Below are 27,643 nucleotides of genomic sequence, written 5' to 3'. Positions count from 1 at the left end.
TTTCTTTTATACGGCAGTCACCCTCGAACCTCGGAGTTGGATCCCCTCCAAGATCTTGAAACACCAGCAGTAGACTACCTGCATTCTACAATCACCCAAGCCTTTAAGGAAGCTGTTTCTCACCTTCAAAGGGCTAAAGAACAATATAAGAAAGGAGCAGATCAACATCGGAAGGAAGCCCCTCAATATCAAGGAGGGGATCAAGTCTGGTTATCCACCAAATATCTACCTCTAAAAGGGCCACGCACATTCAACCCAAGATACCTTGGTCCCTATTCCATCACTACCATAGTAAACCCAGTAGCGGTCAAGTTGGACTTGCCCCCGCACATGAAGATACATCCGGTCTTCCACGTCTCTCTATTAAAACCCGTGCAACCTCAAACCCGACTAACTAAATCTCCAAAACCCATCCTAGTTGATGGAGAACTCGAGTTTGAAGTCAAAAGCATTCTGGACTCCAAGATCTCCAAATCTAAACTATTTTACCTAATTGACTGGAAAGGCTACGGCCCCCAAGAGAGATCCTGGGAACCTGCTGAATATGTCCACGCTCCTCGCCTAATCAAAAGATTTCACCAAACATTTCCTGACAAGCCAAAACCCCCGGAGAAGCCCGGTTTGGGAGGGGCCTTGAGGGGGGGTACTGTCATGATCTCTGCTTCCAAAAGGTCAGGGTTTTCCCAACTCCCTTGGAAGCAGATCCATAACCCAGGTTCTGAGTGCCATTTTGGACCCAGTCCTGGCGCCAGTGGCACCAGGCTCATAAATATGCCCAGTCCCAGCGCTGGAAGCGCCGGGCTCATAATGCTTGGGTGGACTTACCTGCAGCAGACCATGCTGCTTACTTGCCTGCCAGTTGAGCATCTGATCCTCTTCTGTTTGGAACTACTTTTCCTGTTGGGTGGGGCAGGAGCCACTCCCTAGGTTCAGAACACGAACTCTTCTGGAAAGCAGGAACTCTTTTCTTACCTAGGCGTGGCTGTGGAAGGAGACACCTAAGCACTACAGGAGGCTATTTAAACCACACCCGATGGATGAATCTTGCTTTGCGTTATTCTGCATCCTCTGCAGCAGAACGCTCATCGTGTCTTCTGCATCTGATCCTGGGCCTAAGGAAAAAGGCTTACCATCCTGAATCCAGTCTTCAGCAACACCTATAAAGACAAGAAAGAACAGGTTAGCATTACGGTCTTCAGTGACAGCGCTTCACTTACCTGGTCCATCAGCTGTCACCAACGCCTCGCGCTTCATTCCGGCATCTGAAAGACAAAAGCTTACCAACTCTTCGCACTGCATTCCGGAGGCCTTCGGCGCTGCATCCCGCATCTGAAAGACAAAACAAGGTGCGTTTAAAGACATTGGGGAACTTTAATACTCACGTGCCATTACTCCTTTCCACATCTAACCCAGTGGGTATTCCGGCACCCTGCAGCCGCTCCGAACTTGTACCTGCAAAATAAAAAGACAGAGCGCATCGTGAAGCAGGCAACAAGCGCTTACTTACGTGCTTCCAGGCGCTTCTATTCATCACACGGGCTCCATCTTCAACTCACTTCAGCCCGTCATCCCCCATCGCCGGAACCCTGCAAAACAAGAGACATCATTACTAAAGACTTTTAAAGACATTAGAATTACTCGAAACTTACCGTTCGTGCAGTAAACGACGGACAGCAGTCCTCTGAAGTCAAGAGGCCTGCTCCCCTTATCCAGTGAAGAAACTGGTTACAGCACCCTGCCCCGAGGCAGATGGAGAGCACGGCGTTCACTTACCTAAGACATCTTACCCTTCGAGTCAAACATACAGTGCACAGAGGTCCAGCCCAAAGAGCCAGCCGTGTGTTACACATCACCTTTGAAGATACGGTATACGCCCAGTCAAGACCGGCGCCTCTACGGGAATCAGGTGAGCGTTACATTGGGCCAGGAGGATGTGGTACATGGACCTTCTGGACATGTCCATCTGCCCTCCAATACGTTTTCCGCAAAGAGGATCTTCTCTCGCAAGCGGAAGGTCGGGTTCTCCATCCAGAGGTCAAAACACTCAACCGTCACGCATGGTTTCTGAGAGGTTGAGATACGAGGATTGTGATCTTCCGGATGATGTAATGGAGATTCTGCGTTCGGCCAGAAGGTCAGCAACAAATTCCTTGTACCGGTGTCGTCGGAACAAGTTCAGTAACTGGTGCAAAGATAAGGATGTGGACCCTTTTCAATGTGGCACCCCAATGGTGCTTTCTGTCCTACTGCATCTAGCCAATCTGGGGCTCCAGATTGGGACAATTAAAGGATATGTAGCTGTGCTGTCCACGCTTTCCCCTCTCTCTCCCTCCCTTCTTTTATTCTCTTTCCCCCCTACTAATCTCCCTATCACTGCCTCTGCTCGCAACCTCGGCCTCCACCTGGACTCCTCCATCTCCTTTTCCCACCACATTTATCTTACCTCCCGCGCATGTCGCTACCACCTATTCAATGTTCATAAAATCTGTTCCTCCCTCACCTTCCATGCTACTAAACTCTTAATCTCTTCCCTCATCTTCTCCCGTCTTTTCTATTATTGTTCTCTCCTCTTTGGACTTGCCGCCTCTCATCTTGCTCCCCTCAAATCCCTTTACCACTCAGCCATTCATACCCTCTGTCATCTTGCTCCTCATGATTCCATCTCCTCTTCGCTTTCTTTGCTTGGCTGGCTTCCCTTTCACTACCAACTTAAATTTAACTTCCTCTGTCTAGTTTTTAAATCTCTTTATGATCTGGCCCCCCTACCGTTCCTCTCTCCTTTCTTTCTACACTCCTTCTCGCTCCTTCCTATCCGCTGATCTCATCTTACTCATGGTCCCGCCATCCCCTTGTGCTTCTCGGTTCCGATCCTTTCTGCTCCTTGCCCTCCTACATTCGGAACTCTTTACTTCTCTCTCCGTTCCATTTCCTCTTACACCTCCTTCTGCACCTCCTTAATCTTTTCTTCTTCACCCCCCTGTCCTGACATTCTTCCTTACTTTCTCTACTTCCGTCCTATATTCTGCATTCTTTCCCTCCTTCCTACATCTCTCTACCATCCCCATTCGTTTTTTTTTAAACATTTATTTTCCATGCAGAAGCACAAGACAACATATAATACAAGAACATATGAATAAAATGTATATACAAAGCCTTAGAAACCCACCCACCCCTTGTTCACATCTCACCACCCACAAAATCAAAGTCAACAAATCTCTAAAAATGTTCTCCAAATCTTCGTAAACCAGCCTTCCTTGCCCTGCTTCCTAAACAAACGTTCCTCCATAGCTGCCAAATCTCGCATCTCATTCAGCCACATTTCTTTACTTATCGTAGCAACAGATTTCCAATTTCGAAGGATAGTTTCCTTACCCATTGCAGCCCCTCTAAATAACCATTTTATTTGGCATTGAGAGAGATCATCCAAAAGGGAATCATTCCCCAAAATGAATGTCTCAAAATTAAAATCAATTGCCACATCAAGTATTTCATCACAAACTTCACCAACATCACTCCAAAACCCTCGGACCTTCACACAATCCCACATCATATGTTCCATTGTACCATCCTCCTGAACACACACCCAGCATTCCGGACCATCCTTCAAAGCTCTCCTCCACAATTTTTCCGGGGTCCAATAGACCCTATTTAAAATCTTAATTTGTCTTGTCCGTTTTGTCAAACCCAAAGAACACAATTTGACATTCTCGCACATCCTAGTCCAACTCTCAACAGTAATGTCCGCCCCAATTCTCCTACCCCATTAAATCCTCAGCAAATCATTGCCTTTATACTCAAGTAGAACCTGCCTATAAATCCGGCTCGCCAAGCCGCTCTCATTCACTAATGAATTCCTTGTGAGAAATTCCAAATTCAGACTATTTGAAAATCAATTTCACCAACAGCCTGCTTCAGTTTCCTGTAATCTGAGACTCTAAAACCTTCAATACAAAATTCCCTTTGCAAATCACTAGCGCTCTTCCATTCACCCTCAGTGAAAAGATCACCAATCCAGCTGATACCACCCAAAAACCATTCAGGCCAGAAAAACGATTTGCCATTCAATTTAATAGATGGATTAATCCATATCGATGCATTCGGATCCCTGCACGCATCCACACCCAACAAGACATTCAAATTCTTCCAGGAATTTCTCAATGAAGTAGACATTTTTTCACACCTTTTGAGACTGTGGTTAATAACGCCCTAGGTGACAGAGGACCGTTAGCACCAGCCTCGGCCACAGCCCATACACTCGGAATTGTCTCCACAAAATCTACCATGAAAGCACAACTGAAGGCTAAATGATAGGCCCTGAAATTCGGTACACCTAACCCGCCCTTCTCCAAAGGTAATTGTAGTTTCCACAGACTCAATCTCGCCGGTTTTCCATCCCACAAGAAACCTTGTACAAGCCTGTCCAATTCTTTCCAATAAGCAGACTCGATATGCAATGGGATCATACTTAAAACACAGTTAATCCAAGGGGCCGACATCATTTTTAACGCATTGACCTTCCCCCAAAGCGACAAATTCAGCAATCCCCACCGTGCCAGATCATTTTTAAAAGCCACAGTTAGCACATTCATGTTCACTCTCACCAAACACCAATCTTCGGAGTGATCCAAATCCCCAAATACAACATCTTGTCTGGACACCACCGAAAACTGCGATCAGAAAGATATTTTTTGTTACACCCAGAAGCCAGCAGCATCACCTCAGGCTTACTCCAATTCACTCTATAACCAGATTCTCCTGGAATGAAGTTAAGACATCCATTAATGTTGGTAAAGACAAATGCAGGTCCCGCAGGACCAAAAGTATGTCATCTGCAAACAACCATATTTTCTGTTGCAAACCCAACAAGAGACTCCACTTATATCCAAATTGTTCCTTATGACCGCCACCAGAGGTTCAATCGCTAGAACAAATAACAAAGGAGAAAGAGGGCAACCCTGTCGCGTTCCCCTCTCCAGACTAAAAGGACTAGAGCGAATTCCATTGGTACTAACATCGGCAACCCGAATATAAGAGTTTAATCCACAATCTAAAATTCAATCCAAATCCCAATTTCTCGAGGACATGGAACATGAAATTCCATTCCACCCGATCAAAAGCATTCTCCGCATCCAATGAAAAAACAGCTGCATCCTCTGATTCAGCCGCAGCCCTATTAATAGTATGGAACAAACGCCTGATGTTGCTGGATGTCTTTCTCCCTTTTACAAAGCCTGACTGATTTTCATCAATCAACTTCAGCAGAAGCCCCTCCAACCGAACAGCCAAGATCTTAGCCAAAATGTTGTTGTCCGTATTAATAAGACTAATCGGGCGATCACTCCCAGCGAGTGTCTCCTCTTTACCTTTCTTCGGAAAGACAGATATCATGGCATGTCTAGTCGAAGCCGGCAGTAATCCACTAGCCATAGAGGACACATACATATCTTTAAGTAGATTTAAGGCCGAATCTGGCAATATCTTGTACAATTCTACTGGAAAGCCATCCGGCCCAGGTGATTTCCCAACATTCAATTTGCTGATTGCCATCTTAATCTCATCCAGAGTCAGATCCTCCTCCAGCACCTGCGAATCATAGTTTGAAATTCTAGCAAGGTTTGCTCTCTCAAGAAAGTCCACACTCCCTACTGGCACATCAAATTCACTCCTATACAAATGCATGTAATAATCCCGAAAAACAGTGTTAATATTAATTTCATGCGGCATAAAAGTAAGACGGCCCGCCGTATCCCGAATAGATGCAATTGACCGTTCAGATTCCCTCATTTTCAACCTATATGCCAACCACTTATCACACTTCTCACCTTTCTCAAAATACTCACATTTTCGGTTATAGTATTTTTTTTCTCCATCTTTTCATCAATTAAGTCATTAAGTTCTTTCTTTGATTTCCTTAATTCAGTTAAACCATCTCTGTTAAACGGGTCAGCCATGACCATCTTGGATAAAACATCAGTCCTCATTTCAAGTTCCTTCTGTCTATCAGCATTTTTCTTCCTTAAACCACACGTCAAATTATTCAAGTAACCCCTCATAGTGCATTTCAAAGCCTCCCACACTACTTCCGGTCACGAATCGCCATTGTGATTTACAGAAACAAAGAAATCAATTTCTGCCTTCAACTTATCCACTTCCTTTTCTATTTTCAAATACGTATTATCCATTCTCCACGTGTATTGTCTCTGAACAGGACCTTCCAAGTCAATACACACCATCACATGTACATGATCCGTCAACCGGATTGTGCCTATTTCGCCAAATTTAAAATTCTTTGTCATTAGTCCAGCTGTCAATAACCTATCCAACCTAGAATAAACCGAGTGCGCACTGGAATAGAAACTGTACTCCTTAGCCTGGGGATGTTGCAACCTCCAACAATCCCGCAGAGCGTGATCCTGTAGTAATTTTGTCAGAGAAACATAATGGCGATCACTATGCCTAAAATTTCCCGGCACACTCCTATCCAAATCCTTATCCAAAACAGTATTAAAGTCACCACCAAGAATGATATTATCCGACCCCAAATTTTGAAGTGTCTGAGCCACCTTCCTAAAGAACGAACCATCGTCTACGGAAGGGTCATAAATATTGCATAACGTCATCAAACAACCTTGAATTTTAACCAACGGCACCATCCTGCCCTCACCATCCGATATTTCACGCACAACCTTCAAAGGATAATTCCTCCTAACCAAAATTGCCACACCTCTTGATCAAGTGGAGAAACACGAGCCAAAGACTCTACCAACCCAACCTTTCATAAGGTTGCTAACCTCATCTTTAAGCAGATGAGTCTCCTGAATAAAACAAATGTTGCATTTCAACCCCCTCATTTGACTCATGATCTTCAGCCTTTTCTTTGAATTATTCAGTCCATTTACGTTCCATGAAAGTACACGTAAATCATTGGTCATTTTCTCTGACTCACTATCAAAGCCAATTGTATACAAAAAGGATCCTCAACCAAACCAGAAAATTCTAAAGGGCAACCACAAGAAGTGAACAAACCCCCTTTCTTTGTCCCCCTCTGAAATAGAAGCAAGTCAGCAACAACAGATAAAAACTGTACAATAGATATAACATTCCAAACAGTCCAGTGTCCTGGACACCCCTCCTATAAACTTATGAACACTCCCAGCAAAAACGAACCCCCAAAAACCTCCAATTAGTCAAACGCTACCACATTTAAAAGCTATGCAACCACCACACTCACCCCAATATTTGTTGAAATAACGTAGAGCACGAACAGTCTCAAGAATCATCCACTTCACACCACAGAGCACTCCCCCACCAACAATTAATACATATCAGACATTCCCATATAGACATCCCAAAACACTAACATTCCATATTCACGCACCATATCAATAGACTACTCCAGCCACACACATGAGAACATAACCGCAAGCAGCCAAATCAATGAAGCATACAATGAAACATGCACAGAAATGTAATACCTAATGAGTACAGCCCCACACAAACAACAAAGGACCTTTGCAACACTCACCCATTAACAAACATCCAAATCTATCAGGTCGGGTTGTTAATGGAGACCAGACCTTACATATGACTTATTTTATGTACCCATCCAATGCATGAGCAACAGCCTAAAATCCTCACAGCACCCCAACATCACCCATAAAAGCAATTGAACAATTTCCCCACAACTAATGATGCAACAGATGGTGCACCTCATCATAATCCATCTATAATGAAACCCTGCACAAAGAGCACAACAATTCACCCAACCAGACTGCCTCAACATATGTAGCCTACATAACCTAACTAGGCCCAAACTTTGAATAGAAGTAGATGAGAAAATGAGGTATGAAGAACAGAGGATATGCAAGCATAAGGGTAATCGGCTTTGGAACAACAAAGAAATCTAAAAGGTCACCCAAAGAAAAAACAGAATTATACAAACATACCACATAGCAGGAACAGATACCTGTCCCCAGTAACCCATAGACCTCCACCAAGGCACACAAACATCAAAACAAAGTCAACATGCACATTAGAACGAAGTTGTCAGAACCCAGACAGAAAACCTGTTAATACATAATCCAAATACTCCCAGCAGGTCACATAACACCTATGCACAACCCCCCCGTAACTCGGGACAATCGCAGTGTAAACAATCCCCATTCTCTCTCATCCCTCCCCCTGAAATCTCTTCTTCCCCCGCCCTGACTTCCCTTACCATTTCCCTCGGCACTATGCCTCTTTTTTCGACCTTGGTAAATGGCTCTACATACTGCTTTTCATGGTTTGTTTCATGTTGTAATTTTATGCTTCTGTTATATAATGTATTCTTGTTACAATGTAAAGCGCTTTGGCGTAAAGCGCTATATAAATTTAATAATTATAAATACAAATCTAAGATTGATTTGGAGCGGAGATATACGCAGCAGCAGATTAACCACTACTTGTACTGGTCTCCATGGAAGATGTGGTTGTCTAAATTATACTGTGAAGATGTTTGCTGGAATTGCAGAAGTCATTCAGGCACTACCCTCCATGTTATGGTTATGTAGAAAAATTTGATTGTTTTGGCATGGCATTTTCCAGACAATTAATTTGGCCTTCGGTATATCCCTTCCAAGAGACCCGCTTGTTGGTGTATTGGGCCTATTTCCTTCTGATACTGGGTTTTCCAGTGGAAACCTTTTTGGGCATATAGGGCATTATTGGTTCAAGGCATAAAATAAGCAGTGTTGCAGAGCAATTTGCTATGCAAGTCTGTAAGTTTGCTAATTAAATTGGCACTTGTGTAGCAAAGTTAGCTAATTAAGTTACCCTGTTCAATTAAAGCGCAGCTCACCCTGCATTCCTCTCTTGCCTTCAGTGCTCTCTCCACCCTATTTTCTCTGTTCACTGCAAGTACAAAGGGCTAATGGAGAGAGAATGCAGCAGTAATCATCCCCTTCACTCATGTGCCAAAAGGCCCGTGTGGGAGTGCTAGGCATATTTTATTTTTCAAATAATTGCAAACCAGAAATAATCGGGATACTACTGTTATTAAGCTAACTGTATCCTGTCTGCCAAAGACCAGTATGTGTTAGTTATTTTTTTTTAAAAAACTTTCAATTGCTTTTCTAAAAATGTGATAGGTTACATAATGCGTAATTACAGTATTGCTACTGTAAAACACTGCATTGTCTCCATGCTTTACAGTAAAGTGATCTAAATTTCAGTGGCAATTACATTTAATTTTGTTGGGGAAGATAGATCATATGGACGAGTGGACCCTTTTGAAAATGTACATGACCACGCAGCGAAATGCTTTGACTGCAAACCTAGTCCTGTGACCAGCTGGTTACATACAGCTTGCAACTGGTGCTCAACCCATGACCTGGTACCATACTCTTTGACATTCTATCTTGCCATGTTGGTTTATACCCGCTACCTTGAAAGTGAGATGGCTGCAAACTACAATATTCTGTCTAGTTTGCCCAGTTCTCTGCCTGCTATGCCATCCACTCTGCTTAGTCTTTTACATATGTAATACACATAGCTAACTTGATATTTACTTAAAGTAGCGATCAATAGTGTCATCCAGTCTGTACATCTGCAGACCTACTGCAAAACTGTACACTGTAGTTGGCCTGCAGAGCTCACTTTGCTCTGATTATGATTGCATTGTATATTTGCACATGCATAAGTGACCTGGCTAAACTGTTTTAAGAGCCTTTTTATCATATCTAATTATTTTCGTCCATTCATGCAGCTAACCTTTTTACAGACACTCATCCAGGGCACGCAAAGGATTTTTGCCCACTCGCATAGTCGAGTAGATTTCAAGAAAGGCCAGTACCATTTGCAGGGGATGTTGGAAACTTTTATTTAAAATTTACTTTGTTTGCAGTAAATATCATATAAGTTTCACTGTGCATGGCTGGCCTCTGGGTGGCAGCAGTGTGCCAAACTAAAGTGGGTCTGTGTTGACACGCACCATTTTACAGAAAGAATTTGCAAGGCCTGACGTATCTCACTAATGTCTTCAACGGTATACAAAACTGAGTATTGTTGCCCATTTTATATCTTGGGTACATGTATCTTCTGGTGGCATTAAGACATTAGTACAAAATTGCTAATCAAATGGGTTTGTTTGCTAATCAAGAAAAATGTAATTGGCAAACTCTGCTAATCAATTTTTGAAAACTAATTTATGCCTTGTTGGTTGCCAAAAGACACATCCTGAAATTGTGGAAAAGTCATAACTGCCCCTTGTGTTGATGATTGGCTGCCGAGTTTGTCACTTCTCTCTAAAAGGGAGAAAGTAACTTTTCATGGTAAAGATCAACATCATAGAGGGAACATCGGGGGTGTGTTTAATGTCCTTTATGCTTAACTTTTACTATTGTGCCTTAAGGTTTACTTGTTTTTCCTTTTTCTCTATTCTTCTCCCCCTGCCCTCATTCCCCCTTTTTTTTAATTTTTGTTTTGACTCCTTTTACGATATGACTATGATAGCTGATTTAAGTTTGTCTATTCCTCAATATGTACATAAAAATGATTCCTATATTTGTTTATGAACCTTTAAAAATAATGAATTGGAAAAATAAATTCTGAACTTTATTTGTGTGAATGCATAAGTATGGATTCAGCTGCCCACTTGTGCTTACAGAACAAGTTTTAGTATATTGTATAGCCTAGGAGCGGCTGTGAAAGATTAAGTTGACGCCCTGGCCGTAGTGCAAATTTAGACGGGTCGAAGACCTTTTTGAAAGACTACACTGGCTGTAAAATGTATAAAGGCTCTCCTTTGAATGGGGGAGAGCTGGCACAGATGGATAATGAGGGCAGGTGGTTCCCATGGTAAATTGTACGACCATGTGGAGACTGCTGCAGCTATATAATAAAACCCGTGTCTCTGAGGATAAGACTAATTCTGTTCCAGGTTTTTAATTTTGTGCTTTAATGTTATAAGTATTTTCCCACATGTCTCTAGTCCTCCTTAGTTTAGCTTGCTGCCTGTCAACGCTATTTAAGAGTGCAGCTTTTCAAAACCCCAGTTGAGTATAACCTTACTAAGCCTGGCTTTTTCCAAGTCCTTCTGCAGGTTGTGACTTTGAAAAACCCTTTCAACTCTTCTCCCTAGAAGCTTGTATTAGATTTACTAGCTACAAGACACTGAACCATTTTAAAAAAGTTCATGGGTGCAGGTGCTTCATGTCACATACCTAGTTAGTAATGGGATTGGAAATCTTACTTTTTGTCCTAATCCAAAACAAGGAACCAAGCTAGCATTTATATGCCAATTTCTACCTTCCGATCTAAGTTTGCTCTTCGGTTTGGCATTTTTCTGTAGCCAGAGAAAAACCTATTTGTTCACTTTATACTTATTTTTAACATTGTTCTTCCCCTTCCCGCTATGTAATTTAAGATGTATTTAAAAAAAGCCTGTTGGCTAAGAACGGCTTACAGTTTTATAGTCTCATTTCATTAGTCTTCGCTTGGGTCTGTGATATAAAAATGTTTTTAAATCAATAAAATTGCCCATTTATATAGTTCCCGACAGGAACTTAATTGTCTTATACTCAATTAGCAAGCTTTGTAACCCAGCTAATAGTTGCACATTTTACTGTCGTGGGGAGCAAGAAGGGAGGAGTAGTTGCTGTGGCTTGGATAAGTCTGTGATGCATACCAATTATCAAAGTACACTTACCAGTTATTTAGTATCAGAGTGCTCTTCAAATAGATTTAGTATCTTTTATTGAGGAATCAATTTGATGCATCTACTAACTTACACCAGTTGGGAGTATTCTTAGCAATCCTGATAAAAAAGGTGCCTTACAAAGAGAAAATTAGGTATTTAGTGGCAGGCAGATGCCACAACTGTGTGTGGCTTCATGTATTTTTCTCCTAAAGGGTACAAACTATTGCAGAAGAACCGACCTTGGATAACACAGGTGTGCCCCCAACCAATGGAGTTGCATCTACCTCTAGGAGGTTACTTTGCATGGCGAACAGGGTGTCACTGGGACACTTTAACCCTGAGAGGTCAAAGATCTCTCAGTGGACATGGAACACGAGTCATGTCCTAGATAGGGATATGGATGTGAAAGTTATTTAAACTAGTCAGGAAAAAGCAAGAAGTGTATGGGCTCTCACCAGAGGTACAGTGTAATACGTTCACAATCAGTGACTTGCTGCGAGGTAACCCGTGTATAAAAAGTAACGTTCTTCAAGAGTACATTTGTCACGCTGGAATGTAGGTGATATTTTTTCCAAACTCTAAGGGCAGCAGTGTCACAGGAAAGGTCCATTAGGTCCTAAAACCTAGCCCTCTGCCGTGAAGTCTTAAAAATCACCCATCCTAACCTTTACACTACCTTGTGCATCCTTGACCCACCCCCCGTCTCCCCCTTTATACAGCATAATAACCTACCATATGGAAATCCTGCAAACAGCTACGAGAGTATTTTATTTTTAAGGTGTTATGGCTTGGAAAACAAATCTTCTGATGTTTGTTAATCTGCAGAGTATTGCATTTTGTTTTTCGAAAGTCGAAAAGGGGACATCGACATAGGCGTGTCTGTAATACTATCCCTATAGTGACGTGTAGTGTACCCAAAATCCCTCGCGCGTCGAGGTCCCACAGATTGTTTTTTTCCGCCCACAATCTGCTCGTCCTTATGCAGAGCTCGTAAGAGAAATTGCCATTTACCATTTATTTGACCCTTGGTCGATGTGTCAGTTATTAACGTATACCACCTCCAGCCCTCTTTCGACGGCCATCCAACTTCCCCGCCGAGTCAAGATCTTCGGCAGTGGTTTCGACGGAGGTGTTCCTATCAGCGCTGCCGAACACGTGGCCTGGCCTCGCCGGCCAACACAGTAGGGAGAGTGGGGGGGTTGGGTGGACATTTCTGTTTTCTTTTAGAATGCCTTTCCTTGTCTCCCCCCTTTCCTTCTGGGTCGTTATCAGTGGTCACATCCTCAGCTATAGAGAAGACTCCTTTTAGACTTTGCCCACTTTGTAATGGCAAATTTCCGTGGAAGGATAAGCATAAGCGGTGCAACCGTTGCTTACCCCTCCACCACAACGAGGCTGGGTGCGCGGCCTGTAAACTCCTTCGTCCAAAAACTTTGAAGGAACGCAGGGTCAAGAGGTGGGCCACCGCAGTGTGTGACGAAGGGGATAGTGATAACACTACCTCTGGAACAGGGGTTGTTGACATCTCATTGGAGCGCTCTCGCTCCCCCGCGTCTGCCCTGGCCCCGAAATCTCGGCTCCGGCCCTACTTTAAAAAAAAAAATTTTTAATTTTTTTATAACCAACACACCAAACATCACAACTTGGAGGACATTTACATTCGACTCTGTTGCGATATAGTCATACATCAAACATTACGGTCCTCCCCCTCCCTCCCCTTTACCTCGAGCCCCTATTTCCATGCCGCCCGCCAAAATATCTCATTGTGCTCTCACATCTCCTGCGCAGAGTCCCCGTCGGGACCCGCCTTGGGGGTGCCCGCTAGTGTAGACACCAGTTGCCTCCATTGAATCAAGGGTCCCACTTCTTCCTCCCCAACCCTGCTGATTGCTTCATACCAGACTGTCGTTTCAGCGTCCGCCCATTTCAGGCGGTCCGTCCACCATGCCTCTATTCTGGGGCGCTGGGCGGCCTTCCAGCACATTGCGATTATTCGTTTGGCCAGAATGTAGGCTAGGTCCTTCATTTTACTAACATGCTTTAGGTTACGCGGTCTGGGGAACACCCCCAGCAAACATGCCCATACCGATTCCACCTCCAATGTGATCCCTTTCTCCGCCAGGCGCAACTTGATCTCTGTCCAAAATCTTCCCACCTCCGGGCAAGCCCAGAACATAAGTATTAGCCCCGCTGCCCCGCTGCCGCCTCTCCACATCGTGGACACTTTTGCGCCGCTGGTTCCCAAACTGGGCCCTATGTGTGACAGAGCTGTATCTGCTGAAGCCTTGCGTTGCGGGACACCTTCTTGTGGTACCTCTGGACTCTGTCCCATTGTCCATCTAGTAGGGGTTCTCCCACCTCATCCTCCCAATCCCGTCTCAATTGCAACACCTCCTTACCCACCTTGGACATCAGTAATTCATATATGTGGGACACTTCATGCCCACCCTCCGAGATATCATACATTGTCTCGATAGCCATGTCTGGTTGCTCTGATAACTCTTCCACAGACCATCTGTCCAACACCAGTTTAATAATTCTAGTATGGGTAATGTGTTGGCCTGCATGCACCCCGGTGTCTTCCATCAGCCTACTGAAATCTAGTGCCTTACATCCCCGAGGGTCACAAGTCCCGTTGATTCCCAATATTTACGGACCGCTATTATCAATTGCGGGTCCTCTCCGCATACCGCTACCAGTGGCACCTGCAGGGAGCACAGGGTCGGGATTCCCACCAGCTGCCACGTTTTGTTCCAGATTTCCCAGCCCAGTGTTAGGAGCTTTGCCCTTCCCTGCACCTTAGCTTTGGGCAACCGCACCACCTCCCTCAAAAAATAAGGGGCCGAGTCCTTATACAGCAGCCTGGTCTCAGCGGACTCTTCCTCGGACAGCCACCTGGTCACGTACTGAAGTTGTCCCGCCAGATAATACAGGTCAAAGTTCGGTAAATGAAGGCCCCCTTTGTCGCTCAGGTTTTGTAACTTCCATAAAGCCACCCTGTTTCTGGTATTGTGCCAGATGAAGCCCCTACATAAACTGTGGAGTTTCCCGAAAAACTGTCTGCGGAGCATACATGGAATATTCACAAAGATGTGCAACAGTCTCGGCAGGACCACCAGCTTAAGCAGCGCCGCCCCACCCATCATGGCTAAGGGGAGCCTAGACCAGAACCCCATACTGTTCTTAATACCTGCTACTGCCCGCTCCGTGTTGTTTGTGTTCGTCCTCCACCAAGTGCTATATATCAATGCCTAGAAACCTAAAAGTCCTGGTCTGCCAGGGTATCGGCAAGACCGGCAAGTTTTCCACTGCAACCATTCTATATCTTCCCGCTATGCCCGAGAGGGTGGCATAAAAGTTTTCCTCTGGGAAGCGCAGGTATAACAGGATGTCGTCTGCATACAGCGAGGTGAGGTGCGCCCCTCTCTTTGTGGGGATGCCAATTTCCCCATACTGTTGTCTGAGGCAGATTGCCAGCGGTTCCAGAGCAAGGATATACAACATGGGCGACCATGGACAACCCTGTCTCGTGCCCCTGCTGAGCTGCCGTTTGTCCGAGATCATGTCACCAGTTTTAACCCTGGCGATTGGGGAGCTATAAATCATTTTGACCCACCTCAGGTACCCCGACCCCATGCCATACTCCCTCTGCGCCTCCAGCAGCCACGGCCACCTCACCGAATCAAAGGCCTTAATTGCATCCATCCAGACTATCGCCATTTCGCCCGGGTCTTTCTCAGTTTGCTCGATTATGTGGTGGCGTCTCCTATGGTTGTCCCTAATATTCCTTCCTGGTACGTACCCTGTTTGATCGGTATGGTCCAGTTTCCCTCTGACGCGTTTAAGCCTGTTTGCTAACACGGCAATAAGGATCTTGCTACCCTGGTTAAGCATGGACAAGGGTTGGTAAAATGCGTAATCCGAGCCAGGTTTGCCTGGTTTCAAGAGTGGGATTATTACCGACTCCCTCAGGGACATCAGCAACTCCCCTTGTTCATACGCCTTGTTTAACATGGCGAGCAGCGGGGGGGAAGCACCTCCTGCTTGTATGTTTTATAAAATTCACTCGGGAGCCCATCTGACCCTGGGGCCTTACACTTGGGTAGGTGCTGTACCACCACCTCTAGTTCTTCAAGAGTGATTGGGCATCTAAGTCCTCCCGCTCCTGATCACTATGCTTGGGCAGACCTATATCCTCCAGGATTTCCTGAGTCTCTCTCCCCATCTCCTCCCCCGTGTCCTCGTATAAGCGCCTGTAGAATCTGAGAAATCCCTCATTGACTCCTTCTTTGGTATCCCAGGTCTGGCCATCTTCGTCCTTTTATCTCCCGAATCACTGAACGCGGCGTTTCGTTCTTGTACAGCCACGCTAGCAACCTGCCCGGTTTATCTCTTCCTGCATGTTGCCTCTCAATGTACTTTTTGTAATTTAACTTGCAGAGCCTGTCCCAGTGCCCATTGCTAGCCTGCTGGAGTAGGGCCACCCTCGCCGTATCTCCCTGTGAGGTACATCCCACCCGTATTATCTCTTCAAGCTCCCTCTGTCTCCTGTAGCTCCCGTTCTATGCCCCCTTGGAGCCCTCTAGACTTAGATATGGCCACGCCCTGCAGTACTATTTTAAACGCCTCCCATAGGATGCCCTCTGACTGCACACTGCCAGTGTTAATATCAAAATATTCAGTTATGGCCTCCCTTAGGTCCTCTCGAAATCCCGAATCCTGCAAGGCCTCAGCTCTGAGTTTCCACGTCGGGAATCTCGCCCTGGGGGGCCGATGCCTCCACTCCTCCACCAGGGGGGAGGAGGGAGGAGTGGTCCGAGAGCACTCTGGCCTTGTATTCGGAACCTGTCATTTCCACGGCTATTCCAGAGGACACAAACAACTAATCCAATCTAATGTACAAGTTATGGGGGGCCGAATAGTGCGAGTACTACCTGTCCCCCGGTGCAGCAACCTCCAAATGTCATCAAGATCAAAATCCCTAAGTAGGGCCGTTGGTGCCTTCACCGCAGAGGTGGGTCTCTCGAGTTTCTTATCGGACCTGTCCATCTTGGGATCTATTGTACAGTTAGTTGTTTCCCCAGATGGTAGCGCTGCCCATTAGGGGGCTAATTTTGTCATATAGGGCCCTGTAATAGGCCGCTGTGTCCTGATTGGGAGCATATGTGTTCACGATGTTGACCTCCCTATTCTCCAACATCTCCCGCACCACCAGCATTTTCCCATCCGGGTCTGGCGTGGATTGGAGCAGCTGGAAAGGTACATGAGGTGCTACCCACGTGATCACCCCCCTTGCATATGCTGAGTATGTAGCTCCTGAGGTGGTTCCCCTCCATTCTTCTCTTGACCACCTCTAATTTGTCCCTAGTAAGATGGGTTTCCTGTAGTAATGCTATATCGACTTTCAGCCTTCTCAGATGCATCATTACTTTGTTCCTTTTCAGATAGCTGTTGAGACCTCTTACGTTCCAAGTTACAATCCAGAGGCTATCCATAGCCGTGTGAAAAATGTACTGCCTCATAGCACCCCCCCCAACCCCCGCGTCCCTGTTCCAGTCCCGGCCAGCATGAAATTGGGCTTGTTCCTCCCCCAACTTGTGCTCTCCAACTAGCCCGCTCCCCACCCCCCACTCAACTATTCCCCACTGCACACTTCCCCTTCCCTCAACGCCCCCCCAACCCCACCCAAACTAATGCCCAGCTCCATCCCTGGATCTCAGGCTCCCCTGCGTTTGGTCCCACCTCGAAATGCCGAGGTCGGGAACCCGGCAGGGTGTCACCAATATTAGGTGACCTAACTAATATACTAACTATTGGGGTCAAGAGTGCTTCCCACTCGTCTCCTGATGATTACCGTGGTACATTGTGCATCCCCCATATCACAATAAAGTACTTCGCCCCTGAGAGTCAACAAATTGCTACTCTATATTATAATCCAGTCCCAGAGTCACAATATGTACAGCACCTCGGTCCCATGATCGGGCCTCACTCGTCCGTATCATTCTTCTTGCGGCCGCCGGCACCCTCCGGGCAATTCTGGCCATCCATCCAACCATTCCATCGCATCCTCGGGACTCTCGAAAAACAAAGCTTTGGTTTCATGGAATACTTTCAGTTTAGCTGGGTACATCAATATGTATCGCAACCCCGCGGCTCGTAATCTCCTTTTCACCGTCCCATAGTTCAGCCTCCGCCTCTGCACTTGAAGTGTATAGTCAGGATATGCCGAGACGGTCGCGGAGGCCCTTTGTATGGTGCCCCCCTTACTGAAATATTCCAGTATCTTCTCCCTGTCCTGATAGTTCAGAATCTTGGTGATGATCGGCCTCGGGGGGGGGGGGGGGCGGGGAGTGTGGGGGGGCGTACCAGGAGGGGTCTTCCTCTTGAGCGCTCTGGGTGTGCGCTCCACCACCAAGCCTTGCGTGAAGATCTCAGCCCCTATCTCCCGAAGCAACATGTTCTCAACATAGTCTGTGGGTTTAGGGCCCTCTTTCCCCTCCGGAAGGCCCACTATGCGCACATTGTTCCTTCGAGCACGCCCTTCGGCCTCCTTTGCTCTATTCTCCAGGTTGGTCACCTGCTGCCTCAGAGTATGGATCACCGAGGCGTGCGAGGTCCGGGCAGTTGTGTTTATGGTCACTTCTTTTTCCATTTCATCTGTGCGTTCCGCCATTTTCCGCACGTCCAACCTGAGCAAGTTGACCACCTCCTGCACTGCGCCGATTTTGAGCTCCAGCGCTGCCTTAAGCTCAGCAGTGGCTGCCTCTAGCTTACTTTCCCATGTTCCCTTAAGGTCTGCAATTGTTTCCAGGATCTGCCGGTCGACGCGTGTAGGAGTGATGTCCGCTGGTGGATTCTTGTCTTTAGGTCTTGCCCCCTCCGCCTGTTGCAGGGTCTTCATGAAATCTTCCATTGTAGGCTGCTTCGTCTTGGATTTGAGCAGTTTGGATGCCGTCCTGCCGTCTGGCATTCCCATGGTTACAACCGAGGCCTACTGGCCCCCTGTCGCGGTGCCGTAGATAGAGTAGGCCCGCAATCTCGCCGGCCGGCCAACAGGCTAGCCGTATATTGGGGGCCCGCTATGGGCCCCTGCCTCCCTCCAGTCCCGGGTGGATGCCGCCACCACCTTATGTGCAACCGCTCTCTGGGCCCCTCGGGTGTATCCTATGTCGACTGCTTCAGGTCCAAAGGGCACTTGTGTTAGACCTGCCCTCTCCTCAGACCACACCGGTCAGAGATCCTTCACCTGCGGACGATCAACCCACATTTAATGCAATGCTACGCAAGGCAGCAGCACATTTTCAAATTGATACGGGGGAAACAACCCCAAAAGTAGACTTTGTTGAAAAAATAATCAAGGAAAAGCTACCTGCGAGCCAAGCCATACCCCCTCCCCGCCTCAATCAAGAGACGCCTCATTCCCTCTCTATCTACACCTGCATTAGTTAGAGGTGTTAATCCAAGAATTGAGAAGCTTTTTAGCCCCTCACCTTCTGATCCCTTGTATATTAGGGGGGATTCCATATCTGATTCCCTGGTAGTAACCACCACGAGGAAAAGGGCGGGGGTTCCGTTATCTACTAGTGAAGCACCCCGGACAAAGAGGGGAAGAAGCTTTATGCCTTAGGGAAGAGGATTACATCCTCTGCAGCTTTTGCCACGCGTATTGCCAACAGCACAACTCTTTTGGCTAGCTACGCTGATGCCCAATGGGGACTGTTGCCCGAAGTCCCTGAGCCCTTGCGAACCCGCTTATTAACCACTGTGACAAAAGGTACTCGGGTAAACCAGAGCAGCATCAAAAACACCTTCGATGCTGCGGAAACAGCTGGCCGTTCCCTAGTTCGGGGCGTACTTCTTAAGCGACAAACTTGGCTCAGAAACACGGGTGTCCCCCATCAACAAACAACTTGAAGACTCAAACTTGTTTGGTAAGGCAGTTGATAATGCACTGGAGACAGCTAAGAAGGAATACGAGACATTAAAAACCCTGGACCAAATCACGAGACCTCTGAATAAGCAAGGCTATGGCAACAGGTGCTCTTTTCGTGGCCAACGACAAAATCAGCAACAATACACCTCAGCCAGCGACTGGTCTTCCCCTCAGGGAACCAGTGGACAGTATGCTCAAAGAGGACAACGTCATGGCAAGGGAAGAGGCCGTGGCCCCACTCCGAGGCTCCCCGGCTACCACCACCAAATGACCCGAAAGTTTGGGTCCCCTCGCATGCATCTCCGGTCGGGGGCTGGTTAACATCTTTTCTGCAAGCATGGGAGGGTTTTACCCCAGACCATTGGGTACTGTCAACAATAGCCCATGGTTACTGCATCGAATTCAGTCGGTCCCCAACATTCAGACCCCCAAGGGAAAACGTCTATCTCCAGAACACCTCTCCATCCTTCTTCAGGAAGTCGAATTGCTGCTGGAAAAAGGAGCCATAGAGGTCGTGCCTCTCACAGGTAAAGGAGTGTATGTATTCAGTGTACTTCTTTGTACCCAAAAAGGATCTAACCATGCGCCCTGTATTAGATCTGCGCCCAGCGAACAAATTTGTAAAACCTCAAAGTTTGTATGGTGACTTTGCAGGAGAATCCCCCTGCTCCCCCCTCCTCCTCCCCCCCCCCCCCAGGGGGATTACATGGCAACACTGGACATGAAGGATGCATACTTCCATATTTCAATGTTGACAGCGCACAGGAAATACCTTCAGTTCATGATAGAAGGCAACACTATCAGTTCAAAGTGCTACCCTTCGGCATGGCTTCAGCGTCAAGGGTATTCACAAAGGTACTGGCAGTGGCAGCGGCACACCTGCGCAGGTCGTCCATTCCGGTCTATCCTTACCTCGACGACTGGCTCATAACAGGGGATTCTTACGAAACATGTTTCTCAAATACCCAAAAGACTGTAGACCTCTTGTTCCACCTGGGCTTCTCCATCGAGAAGAAGTCCAGCCTAGACCCCAGCAAAGTCGAGCAATTCCTAGGGGCTCTAATTTGAACAAAGGACGGCCTCGTCTTCCCCTCCAACGAGAGGGTCCAAAACATGCTGTTTCAGATCCCTCAAAATGTAGCCGGTCAAGAGGTGACGGTACGCAAAGCCATGTGGCTGCTAGGAATGATGGTGTCCTGTATTTACTTGGTCCCTCACGCGCGCCTGCGCATGCGCCCTTTGCAAGAGTGGCTCAACAGCCAGTGGTGTCAGGCCAGCAGACAATGGGACGATCTAGTGGTTGTCTCGCAAGCCTTGATTCTCTTGCTGCGGTGGTGGTCGAGGGAAAACCTTGTGTTGGGGAAAATCCTTTGCCACCCCCACAGTGGACGCCACTCTAACCACGGACGCATCCCTCACAGGATGGGGGCTCACCTATCCCATCAGACTGCACACAGAGTTTGGACTCCAAGTGTGGCATCCAAATACATAAACCTACTGGAATTTTGGCAGTCTTCAAAGCACTGAAGGCTTTCCAGACACACCTACAAGGAAAGAAAGTGCTGATCCTCGGACAGCACCACAGCCATGTTCTACCTGAACAAGCAAGGGGGCACTCACTCTCCAGGACTGTCCAAGCTGTCCCAAAACATCTGGAAGTGGGCTCTCAAACACATGTTCCTATAGTCCCAACATGTACCAGGGGAATTCAATCTTCTGGCAGATGGACTCACTCAGCAGAGACTTCCCTCTACCAGCAGAGTGTGAATGGCGATTACACGAAGACATCGTCTCCGTTTTCACAGAATGGGGCTTCCCAGAGATCAACCTGTTCGCAACTCTGGAGAACACCCAATGCCGAGATTACGCCTCCAGGTATTCCCAGAACCGCTTCAAGGGGAACGGTCTATGGATAACATGGTCAGGGAAATTTGTCTACACTTCCCGCCAGCCCCCCCCCCCACCCCCCCCCTTACTCCCCTTCTCAACAAGATAGTGCACAAGATGCACCAGGAACCAGTTACCATGATATTGGCCCCAATGTGGGCCCGCCAACCCTGGGTCGCTCATCTGATGGAGATGCCACTGTCTCCGCCAGTGAAACTACCCTGCCCATACAATTGTCACAGGACGGGGGCAAAACGTTGCATCCATGCCCACAGACCCTGAGCTTGGCAGCCTGGCTCCTGAGGTCATAGAATTCGGACACTGGCAACTCCCTCAGAGATGCATGGACATTTTCAGAGAAGCAAGGAAACCGAACACTCGTTACTGCTACTCTAGTAAGTGGAAACGGTTCGTCATCTGGTGTAACTCAAAGAGCATCAACCCTGTTGACTGCTCTCCCACACATATTGTTCTATACCTGACTCACTTGCTGGACTAAGGGTTAGTCTTTAATTCTATGAAAGTTCACCTTCCTGCACTCTCCGCCTACACTACGTCTCAACATAAGGTGTCATGGTGGAAGGTTCCAGTTATTAAAGCCTTCATGGAGGGAGTGAAAAGAATTCACCCTCCTATATCTAACCCAGCTCCCTGAACATTGTTTTAACCAGGCTGATGGGCTCCCCCTTCGAGCCCATGCATAAAGCGACCCTTAAGGATCTCACTCTTAAGACTGCTTTCTTAATAGCTATCACCTCCATTAGGAGAGAGAGAGCGCTTGTAGTTCACTCAATCTTAGATCCCTTTGTAACAGTTCACAAAGATAAGGTGGTTCTACGCACACACCCTAGGTTTGTACCGAAATTCATTTCAAAGTTTCATGTCTACCAGTCTATAGAACTACCAACGTTCTTTCAAAACCCATCAAACTTGGGAGAAAAAAGCCTGCACACACTGGATGTGCGTACGGCGGTCATGTTTTATATGGAAAGAACTGGAACACTAAGACTAATCAGTTCTTTGTCTCAGTGGTGGCAGGAAGAGAAGCAGATGCAGTTTCCAAATCCACTATATCTAGATGGATTGTCCAGTGCATCACTCTTTTACACTCTTGCTAAGAGAGAACTACCCTTCGAGCCTAGAGCGCATTGCAAATGTTCCCCTTGAGTCCATTTGCAAGTCGGCAAACTGAAGTTCTTTACACAACTTTACAAAACACTATTGTCTAGATGCCCATTCTAGATCTGATTCCCAGGTGGGACAAGCAGTACTAAGACATCTTTTTTCTACTGTTCCTTCTCACAACCCATCTCCAACTCCGGGTACTGCTCGCTAGTCTATGCACAGCATGTGATTCTAAGCAGATTAACAAGCATCAGAAGACATGCATTACTTAGCGTAAAAGCATTTCTGATGATTGTATCTGCTTAGATTCACATGCGCCCTCCCTGCCTCCCCGCTCGGGGTGGAAGGAACATACACTTCTTACTACTTTCTCTCTTCATGTACTCACTCACTATAGCCTTGGACTCCCTCATGGCAGAAAAAATACAATCGGAGGGACCTCGGCGCGTGAGGGATTTTGGGTACTACACACGTCACGATAGGGATAGTGTTTCAGACACGCCTATGCCGATGTCCCCTTTCGGTCCACGAAAGACAAGATGCAATACTCCGCGGTTACCACTGCATGTCGGACCATATGCACAGCATGTGAATCTAAGCAGATCCAATCATCAGAAATGCTTTTACAGTAAGTAATGCATGTCTTAATGGTGAGGATAATCCACCTGGACAAGGTCTGGTTAGTAACAGCCTGGCCTAATCGGTGTCCAGTGTACCCCACAAAGAGTTGGTTGTCCACTCTGACCCTGGACATCCTGGACATCCTAGAGATATAAAAGCTCAAAGCTCTCCTAGGGTCCAACCTATAAAGTCTCTCCTCTTCCTTACCAGGTTGAGGGGGAGGATAGAAAGCAGGAAGCACCACTTTCTGGCTCAGATAAAACTCACAGGTAGAAAGGATGGACGTACCCTCAGTACAAACCTATCCTTGTGGAACACAGTAAAGGGTGGCTTGGATGAAAGTACCTGCAATTCGCTCACTCTGCGAGCATATGTAACTGCAACCAAGAAAACCGTCTTGAAAGACAGTCTCAAAGGACAAGAGTGCAGAGGTTCAAACGGAGCACCCATCAGGAATTTCAAGACCAAATCGGATCCCAAAGCAGCAACTGAAACGGGGACGGCAGGAACACATTAGTGAGCCCTTTTTAGAAATTGGGAAATCAAACCAATCTTAAAATAAGAACACTCTTCAGACGAGTGCTTGAAAATACACAGTGCCGCCAGGTAACCTTTAATGGTACCCACTTGTAGACCCCTGTGTGCAAAAGAAAGAAAGCAAGCGAGATAGAACCATTGGAATGGAACACTGAAAAGATCGATATTGTGTCCTCTGCACCAGTCACAAAACTTACGGCAACAGTACAGGGATTTGTTTGCTGGCCGCCTAGCCGAAAGCAACACCTCCATCACGTCATCCGGGAGGTCCCAATCCTTATATCTCAAACTTTCCGAAACCAAACGTGAAGGTTGAGAGTCTTGACCTCTGGATGGAGAACCCAAAGCCCCCATCTAACCCCCCACACGCTCCAGGTTGCATCAGGAATTGGTATTTTTCTACATTTTTATAAGGTTTCTGTATCAGATGTATCAGTTTTGCATTTTGGTTGCATTTTCAAGTGATAGATTAGAGATAAAGGAGCACTCTCAGAAATTGCAAAGCCCCGACATCTTGGGCAGCGTGTGAAAGTTGCTATAGCTTTGTCAGTAAATCTTATTTAGTGTTGCAAGCATACTGGTTATGGAAATGCCTTGCTTGATAGCCGAGTGAGAAATTAACTCACTCTTAATGTAGGTTAGTGGAGAAAGGCACCGTAAAGTAGCATAGTGATCCAAGTGTGGCATGAAGTTCTCCTGTACACGGTGTAACACAAATTGAGTTGTAAGTGGTGGTTTTGGTTTCAACTATTCATTGGTCGGTGTCTGTACCTACACTTTTGGCCCTTTTTGTTGCTACATTGTATTCCAAATGTATATAACTATGTGTTACTGCTCTGAAGCAATCTATATTGTTTGAGGATGTAGGGTCAAGTGAAGATATTTAAAACGGTCAATAGAAAGGACAGTAAAAGATCCTATCCCCTCCAGCAGAGGGATTGAGATTTGTATAGGAGCTATAGTTTATAGGAGGTGTTGGAAGTGTCATATTAATCTGATGAGTGAGAAGTAGTAGTGACCACAAACTAAACTTAGCAGTAAACCATGGTTAATCATTTCATGCACCTCCAGATGTGTTGGTTTAAACTCCCATGATGATCTTTTATCACTTAAAATGCTGTCTGAGGCCAATGGAGCTGGAGTACAACACGTGTGGCAGGCCACAAAATTAGTATCCATGGACATGAGTATTGTAATAAACACTGTCCTTGTGATACATAAGTGCTACGCTACATGGTCCTTTTTTGAGTGTTTTTGTGTCACTTATAAACAAGTTCATTTTTAGGACCGCAAACTCATCTTTACGCAAGACCTGCATCTCTGCTTCTTTGCATGCTCAAAGATGAATTTTTTTATACACATTACGATGGTACCACTTTGCTTATGTTTTTCTCCTTTGTTTCTAGCATTTTCCTCATAGATCATGCCTGGACGTATCGCATAGAATGTGCACGCCAACAGCTTCTGCAGATACCTGGATTGCTCCACCGGATGGCAAACCTAATGGGAATTGATTTTCATGGCGAGGTTCCAGATGAGGGAGTCATTGAGGAAGTACTGAAGGAAATGTGGAAGTACAACCAGACCTACAAGCTAGCCCACGGGGTAAGGGTAAACTACCTTATGTATAGTCCTGTTTTTCAACTATTTGTTTTTGTAATACTGCTTCAGTACATGGCATTGTAGACACAGTCTACCTGTTTGTGGTGGCACAGTAACCCTTTCTGTTAAAAAAATGATTTAGCAGAATGATCAAACAGCTACATATGTGAAGTCTAAAATTGTTTCAATTAAAATTTATCTTTTGTGATTTTATTTCAATTTTGTTAAAAATTTCAAGGGATTATTTCCTGAAAGTCTGTCTGGCCATGTCAAAATTGGTAAATGATTGATATCTTAGATCTCGGCCATTACGTGTTGGGTGGACCTTTTACTTGAAATACCACCTTTGCTTGTAGTATTTCTGCCTTGCTCAGGGTTTACCACTTGCATAAGTGTTGTTTCTGGAATATACCAGAACATATTCCAAAGCACCACGTCCTTCAGTGGTAACTTTGTAAAGCATTTTTGAAATAACTTTTTTTTATCCATTCTAACCTTCATTGTGATTGTAGAAATGGATAATGTACAGTAGTGCCTCATGCTACTGTGTGTATCAATGCATTTTTTATGCATAAAGCGGTCAATACTGACCTTTTTATTCATGAGATGACTAAATTGATGGGGCGGGGGCATCGAGGATGCCTACCTTTTCATTCTCTTACCATGCCCATTCTAAAAATGTTTTCTCTGTATTGATAGTGCCCGCACTTCCCTTCTGTACAGTAAAAAAAATCACAAATATTTCGATCCTACTTGGAATTTGCCCACCAAAGATGGTGGGAAAAAAAGGTTGACCTGAGCAGAAATCTACCAGAATACGTCATGCTGCCAGAGGTAAAACCCTAAACACAAAATTTAGCGGCTGGTAATTTCTGTGGTATTTTTCAAATCCCACTAAAATGATCCTTGCAGCCAAATCTTAATGACCACCCAAGTCTGTTTAATACACTGTAGAATAGTCTTTTTTCATCACACACAAATACTGCTGTTAAGCCATTATCCCTTCTATAACAGGTTATTGTGGGACTTGCTGTTGACTTTACTGGACAGTAGTTACCTACTATGAAGTGTTTGTGATCTACCTTTGTATTAGCGACTCACACATGATGCACCTTTAGCAGCAATGTAAGACCCATTGTCTTGTCGAGCTGCCTCTGAGGAATGTACAATTTATTTTGTACCCATCGACAATATTGGCTAAAAGGCAAACACTGATTTCAAGGAGAAGTGCCAAAATGTCCGTTCATTGGCATTTATGAATAGCGAAGTGTATACTGAAATGGCCTTTCAATAAATGTAACTATTGTATAACATCAAGAAATTATACATTTAAGATTATATAAACACAAAATGCTCGATAGTATAGACTAACCTGTGGCAACATTTTTATTTGGGACAGTTTGAAATCTGATGCCTAATTGGTTGAGGGGTAGAACCAGTTGATTTGGGGTTCATCGAGCTCCAACAATGGATGTTTTAACTCTCACGTGTTTGAAAGGATGTCTGTCACTCTTCTCTATCACAGCACATTGTGGCCATGGTGTGCCAGTGCTTTACCCCCCATTTAGTGTCCAGGAGTCACCTGATGATGAAACGGACAACATGTTGAAAGGTTGTGTCTGGTGTGTATTTCATATAAATTGAACTCAAAATAGTGCCAATGTGTTGATGAGCTGGCCAAAACCTGATTTTAAAAAGAGCATGTTGTATACAAATGTTTCTGTGGTGCAGCATTTCAGTTGCTTCAGTTAAAAAATAATAATAATTCAAGAAGTGTAAGGTCCTGTGTGACTTTGTCATTTCCAAACCTTTTCTGAATATTCCTCAAGGTTCTTAGACTTCAGGTAATTCGATTATCTACAGTTGGTCAGCGTTTTTGCCAGACCCTTGCTTCTGGATAATGTTCAGAAAGTGCGTGACACTGTCCAATCTGTAGCTGACTAAATCCAGGTCTTGGGAAAGCTTCTGAATACATTTCTAGAGCAGACGTTTCCTGCTCCAGATGGTAAGATTGTAGCGATTAGTCAAGACCTTTGAGCCTTTTCAAGACAAAACCAGGATTGTCGAGATTTGGGTTCCTAAAGTACCCTAGGCCTACTCGCTCTAGCATGGGAGGACTTTGTTGGGGGCCTTATTGGCAGGGTAATAAAGTTTCCATTGCTTTTACAATAATTGCTTAGACTTTCAACTGTTTGACTTGTCGGCCTGTGTATGGCTTGGTTCCTTGATCTGCCGCTCATATTGATCAGTTTGTCTTGAAC

The 27,643-nt window shown here is 45.7% G+C and overlaps 1 protein-coding gene across 1 annotated transcript in view; it reads left to right on the top strand.

Moving 5' to 3' along the window:
* The window catches only part of TTLL12 (tubulin tyrosine ligase like 12), a 498,173-nt gene that overhangs the window by 132,896 nt on the left and 337,634 nt on the right, over nt 1-27,643 (top strand). Inside the window, exon 3 of the mRNA XM_069628126.1 lies at nt 25,187-25,385. Within this exon, the coding sequence (XP_069484227.1) occupies nt 25,187-25,385 (199 nt within the window). The remainder of the gene's footprint in view (nt 1-25,186; nt 25,386-27,643) is intronic.

This window comes from Ambystoma mexicanum, chromosome 12 (genome assembly GCF_040938575.1).
Source record: "Ambystoma mexicanum isolate Mex_15411 chromosome 12, UKY_AmexF1_1, whole genome shotgun sequence".
Classification (NCBI taxonomy): Eukaryota; Metazoa; Chordata; class Amphibia; order Caudata; family Ambystomatidae; genus Ambystoma; species Ambystoma mexicanum.
The sequence above is the reverse complement of the archived record's forward strand: the minus strand, read 5'-3'. Positions and strand labels throughout refer to the sequence as shown.